General features: G+C 28.3%; 1 protein-coding gene across 1 annotated transcript; it reads left to right on the top strand.

Annotated features, from left to right (window-relative positions):
* Positions 1–3,070: 3,070 nt before the first annotated feature.
* Positions 3,071–6,049, top strand: LOC130933120 (membrane magnesium transporter-like). The gene is made up of 5 exons (XM_057862636.1): positions 3,071–3,281; positions 4,164–4,356; positions 4,445–4,497; positions 4,579–4,679; positions 5,731–6,049. Exons 2-5 carry the CDS (start codon positions 4,284–4,286, stop codon positions 5,822–5,824), a joined length of 321 nt encoding a protein of 106 aa, XP_057718619.1. The 5' UTR covers positions 3,071–3,281; positions 4,164–4,283; the 3' UTR covers positions 5,825–6,049.
* The last annotated feature ends 322 nt before the right edge of the window (positions 6,050–6,371 follow it).

The raw sequence follows: 6,371 nt of genomic DNA on the forward strand, positions 1-6,371 counted from the left end.
TCACCCTCTTGACATCCACTACGTCCTTCTTCCACTGCTTATCCACAATTATTCCAACCCCATTCCTATTCTTCACCTTTCCTGTATACCAAAGTTTGAAACCAGAAGTATCCAACTCCATAGCCTTTGCACCAACCCATTTCGTTTCTTGTAGGCACATAATAAAAAAATAATTCAAATTAAATTTATTTATTTTTATTTATTTGTTTATTATTTATTAGATAATTTAATATTTATTTAATTTTGGTCAAATCAGATAATATAATTAATTAGTTATAATTAATGTTGTTCACCCTAATGGTTTAATTGAAACATATTGAAACTCTAAAGATAAAATTAAAAATAAAGGATAAAATAAAAATAAAATTGCATTTGCTATCTTGAAATTTTTTTAATAAAAATTTTATTTATACATCTTTAAAATGCATCACTTTAATACAATGATATTTTTATTAAAAATAAAAATTATGATGAATATCTTATATATTTGTTAGTAAATTATATACAAATACTTTTTGAAGTTATTATATAAAAATAACTTAAATACTTTTAAATGTGATTATGATAATTCATTAATTATTATATTTTTGTTTACTAATTTATATTTAATAATTTATCTCTAACTTTTAATTTTAGTAAAAATGTAAGATATGATGCCAAAAAAAGGTAAAGCAACATAAATTTTTTACTAACAAAAAATATATATTTTTTTATTTTTTTGACACATATTTATTTTTTTAATTAAGTTATACATTTTAATTTATATAAATTAATGACAATTAAATATATAAAAAATACTAATTAATAAAAAAATAAAATTTAAGATAAACATGTCCTGAACAAATTGAAATAAAATAAAGACTTTTAATTATGATCATTAATTATAATCACATATATTTATTTCAAGATTTATATTTCAAAAACTCAGTATATTAATATTTTGTATTTTTATTTTTTAATTTTAGACAATCACAAACATTAATTACTCTCCAATAATGAAAATGCTTTAAAAAAAATAAACATAATTAAATGATCTTAAAATTATATAATAATTTTCAAAATAACAATAAAACTATAAAAATATTATAGTCACCTTGAATTACTACAGGTTCAACTTCCATCGACAGCGGTAGAATGCCTAAATTGAGACATTTTCAGACTATAATATTTGTTAAACAAATAATTAATGAAACAATTATCCATACCTTCTCATTTTGAGTATATTTATACATAAAAAAAACTGAAATAGCAAAAGTGATAAAAATGATGATTTTTATAATTTTGTGTGGCTATCTATATATAGAAGACTAGAAGACTATGATTATCTAACAAAATTAATTTTATTTATTGCATTCAATTTAAATAAGTAAAAAATCATCTTATTTTATTTTAGTCCTTAATTCACATGATTTAAATTTAGCTCAATATGTATGATTTGATTTGATTTAATTATTAGTGAAAAATATATTGAAAACCTATTTTATGCATAGATTTGTTATTTTAATGATTAATTAATATAGATAATTAGTATAAATAATTTGAATTAATAAATTAAAAAATACTAACAAAATATTAAAAGAAATAAATTAAAAAATACTACCAAATCAATTTGATATAAATTATAATAAATTATGTGATATTTAAATATCTAATCAAATCAATTAGTTGATATAGTTGATTTATCATAATAAATTGTATTTAATGAGTTAAAAGAAACAAATCACTAAACACTCTCATAAGCATGCATGTTACATCAACTCCATCATTAGGTGCAGAAACCTGATTTTTATATAATAGAATAGATAATAAATAGCATATATGAGAATATGATATGAGACATATTTTAATTATGAAATTGGTATTATATAATAGATTTTTTTTAAATTCTTATTGCTTGTTCGTTGCTAATTTTTACGTAATTACTTAATAATTTTCGCCTATGAAACTATCAACTACCTAATATTATGATTTAATTAATAAGAATGATGACATTAATATTTTTTCATAAGTCTTGTTATTATTTATAATTAGGAAATAGCTATAAATAAATTTATTTCCTTAATGAGTGTTAAATTTGTTGTCAAATTCTATATCATCTTTAAACTTTTAGTGTAATTGAGTCTAATTTCTATATTTTGAAATAAATTTACTCAAAAAAATTAATATGTAGATTACATTATTATTACAAATTACTTTTTTAACATAATTAACGGTGCTTGTTTGAACCATTAAATTTAGCTTCTAATGATATTAAAGTCAACTTATTTTATTATCTTGTGCCTTTAAAGAATTTACACGACTAACATAAAAATATAACAATTGATAAAAAAATCATTACAATCGGTATATTCATTTTAATAAATATTCTTTTATCTAATATTATAAAAAATACATTGGCCACTTTGAATTGCTACAGGTCAACTTCCATCCACATTAGTAGAATGTCTAAATTGAGATATATTCATCAAACAAACAATCAATAAAACACTCATTTGTACTTTCTCATTTTGGGTACATTTATACATAAAATAAATTATACATAAAAAAAGAAGAAGAAAAGAAGAATTGAAATAGCAAGAGTAATAAAAATTTTGATTCTTATAATTTTGTGTGGCTATCTATATATAGTAGACCAGACAACTATGATTATCTAATAAAATTAATTTATATTTATTATACTCAACTTGAATAAATAAAAAATTATCTTATTTTAATTTAGTCTTTAATTCACATGATTTGAATTTATCTTAATATATATTATTTGATTTGATTTAATTTGATTATTAGTTAAAAATATCTTAATTATTTATATTATTTATAAAATTATTATTTAATGACTAATAAATTAATCAAATTAATTAATTAATACACACAATAATTTTAGTATAATAAATTAAAAGAATAAATCGAAAAATACTCTTAAAAATATCATTCAACTCCATCATTAATTGAATTATAGAATAGATGTTAGTGAATTATTAACAAAAACCTAACCTCCCAAATGAAAAAATAAGGGGGAAACCCCAAAATACCCCTACCACTACACTACCAGTACCCGGCTCTCTAAGTATTCACGCCTATCAATCAAATACCCACTGCTCCTAATCTAAAATCTTCTTCCACGGCAGCCACTTCATTCTCCGCCATCCTTTGAGCTCGTCGCCGATCCGCTCTCCTCTGGTTTTGTGTCCGCCGCTTTTCTATCCACCAGCATCCTCCGCCGCTGCCTGCAAAATCTACTGCCGGCACCGCAACAAAAACCGCCTCCGTCAGAAACTTAGGTATGCGTTCCTGTTCTTCATCTTCTATTAGTTATTGTTTCACTTTCTGGAACCTAAATTTGTGTCTCTTGTTTTATTTTATCCAAATGCTAGTTTTTTTTTTTCTCTTCCTCTGCAAATTGAATTTATTTATTTTAAACTATGGTATTTTGTATAGTGTTTTGTGTTCTTTTCTGGAATGTCAAAACTTTGGCAATAGAATTTCCTTAATGGAATGGACATTGATTGTGTGTTTCTTCTACTTTCTCTGGCCCTTGATATATTGATTTCTGATTAATTGATTATTGAATATTGATTACTTGATCAGTTAACTATATTGCTTAGTTCAATTTTAAAATTTCTTTGTTCGTCTATCTTTTTTATTAGATTAGTTCTGGTTTTGCCTCTTTGTGAATGGAGGGAAAATGATAGGGTGCGAATAATGTTTGGGTTAAAGGTTTTAAATCCGCAAATTGGATTAGGGTGAAGCTTAAACGTTCCTTATTCTACTTATTGCTAGCCCTATTTGAGGTTCTGTTTTTCATCGAAACTTAACAGATTTGTTTATGCCATATTCAGTTTTCTATGTTCTATTGTTCAATTCTTGTGCTAGATTCGATTGGGGTTTAGAACCAGTGAGCAATTACAACTTTTTAACTTATTTTTAATTTTTCAACCTTTTTTATTGTTTTTATAGCCTGGTGTAAATTCGGTTTTAATTTAACACGGCTTGATCAGGTCTAAAATTGAATTAGAGTCTTGAAAATAAACCCGGTCAATATTTTGGTTCTGTCGTTTAGATCAAAGCAAACCCAGTTTCACTTGGCACATATAGGCCCCTGTTTTTACTTTTTATTCAACGCAAAGATGATGGTAACTTGGTTTGTGTGGTTGTGTGGGCAGCTTGGTTACACAGTAGGACAGCCGCCGGGGTTGGGCATCTGGCGATTTACACATACCTCTCACAGTCCAAAACCTCAGAATTCATCAAGTAGATCAATCTGCATTGTCGCCCTCCAAATCATGGCTTTAGGTTTTGCCATCGGAGTCTTCGGTGTTCTCATTCTTTTTCACGCCGCTTATTCAACCATCCAATGTATATATATCCCTTCAAACATATCATTTCCTTTCTCTATTTTAACCTTCTTCAATGGAATCTAATTCTGGTTCTGATTTTGTTGTAGATAGGGGTTTGCTCAAGATCACCGAAGAAGAGTTTTCAGGGCCTCCCTTCAATGTAATAATTACTCTATCATCTTTGAATCTTCTTGCAATGATGCGTTTTTTATTATCCAATTTATGGTTTTTGGGATCGCAGGTGGTGACTGAGCTATCTCTGGGGCTAGTTCTTTGTATGTGGGCTGCGTTAACTGTGCCGGGGAAGTTTCTGTCCATACACCCAGATTCTGAGGAGAATAGGTAATTTAATTCATTCTTTTTAGTTTCATGTGAGTGCTAGATTCTAGTGAGTTTTAAGTAGTTTGTGCTTGATTTCATTTTGCTGTCATGATGATTTGCTAATTAATTATTATAAGATGGGCCGTTGAAGTGGTTCATATAGGTTTAATTTGTTTCCAACACAAAAGCTATGATATAATTAAAGTTCTGTTGGTTGCTGGCTATTTTCTGAGTTGAGGCTTTAGTTGGCAGAGAGCACCATGATAGTCAAGGAATGGAAATATAGAGAATAATATGGGGGATGTAAATAGAATAGGTCTAGTTGACGCCAGGGTTTAAAAGAGAGGTAAATATTCCGGGGAAAATAAATCTGACTTTGGAGCAGCATTGCTGTGAGAATTTGGGTTGTTATAGTTGCAATTCAGTTTAAGCTTGGTCTAACTTGATCGATTGATATTATTCAGCTGCTTCATTTGTAGGTTATCTTTGTCTTCCACCGTATTTAATAGAGGGACAAAAGTATATTGTCATACATGAAATAATCATAGTAGGCTTTTATGTTAAGGTGAATTGAGAAAAATATAATTCCACCTTATGCATTTTCTGTGAGGAGTAAAAAGCCAAACAGAAAGGGAAAAAAATCAGATTCAACTTTTCCTGTTTATTTACACAAATCAAATCCATAGTGTCCTACCATGCCGTGTGTAGCTGGTGGTCTAGAATGGAGGTTCTTGTTGTTTTATGTGTTCATTGCATTGCAATTTGCAATGATCAGCACTGTGTTCATTCACAATCTCTCAGTAGATGAAAGATGGTAAGCAGCTGGCGTTGACAAATATGCTCACTATCAACATTTCATCAAGAAGAGAAGAGACAAGGAAGATATCTCACTGTTTCTGCAAAGGAATTTTACATTTGCAAAAGTTTATTATTTCTTCCTTTGTTTATGTTGTGCTGCCCTCATAGTTGAGGCATATGACTATAATGTACAATTCTACATACTAGCTGCTGATCAATCTCACATGTTATGAATCATTTGAATCTCAATCAGAGTTTGTCTCCTTTGGTGCAGGATTGTTTCTTTGCCTGCTAACCTTGACTTCATGATCTTCAACCACCGAGGCAAGGTCTTCCCTGTGGAAATGGATTTGAAGCTGAAACAATGATGACTTTAGGATATCCCTCTTTTGAGGATTAAACATATTTTCCCTGGAACATTTTAGAATTTTGGATTTGAATTTGATAATGTCATTGGTTTATCCATGTCTCTTTGCACCTTCCTTTTGTAGCTTATATATACTTCAGATTCTTGTACTGGCCACTTAGCACTTACTGGTAATTTTGACATCATATTATCACTTATATCATTATGAAGAAATAGCTTGCACTAACCTTCTCAGATGTTGTGCACAAGTTTTCTAACTGGTGGAATATTTTTGAAAACGTAGCTCTTCAAGCACCATGTTCTTAGAATTTGGCAACATTTTTCAAGCTACAATAATAAAGTTTATTTTGGTAGTTGGGAGAGTGGTTGACCTGGAAGCTACATGTTGATAAATGCCAAAATTTAGTGTCGTCTTTGCAAGTGGTTTCTGAAACACAAGACCTTACAGTTGCTATGACATGCTTGACATATATTTATTAACGCATAATAATTGCATAAGACATGTAAGATCAAGTCATAACTCATACACAGCAACATGCAATGGGCGA

Source organism: Arachis stenosperma, chromosome 6 (assembly GCF_014773155.1).
Source record: "Arachis stenosperma cultivar V10309 chromosome 6, arast.V10309.gnm1.PFL2, whole genome shotgun sequence".
NCBI lineage: Eukaryota > Viridiplantae > Streptophyta > Magnoliopsida > Fabales > Fabaceae > Arachis > Arachis stenosperma.

What these genes read in the sequence shown, in the direction of transcription:
- LOC130933120 (XM_057862636.1), top strand. Translation starts at nt 4,284, where the DNA reads ATGGCTTTAGGTTTTGCCATCGGAGTCTTCGGTGTTCTCATTCTTTTT. An exon ending in CGCTTATTCAACCATCCAAT is followed by an intron (nt 4,357 to 4,444) that starts GTATATATATCC and finishes ATTTTGTTGTAG; the next exon opens with ATAGGGGTTTGCTCAAGATC. An exon ending in CCAGATTCTGAGGAGAATAG is followed by an intron (nt 4,680 to 5,730) that starts GTAATTTAATTC and finishes CCTTTGGTGCAG; the next exon opens with GATTGTTTCTTTGCCTGCTA.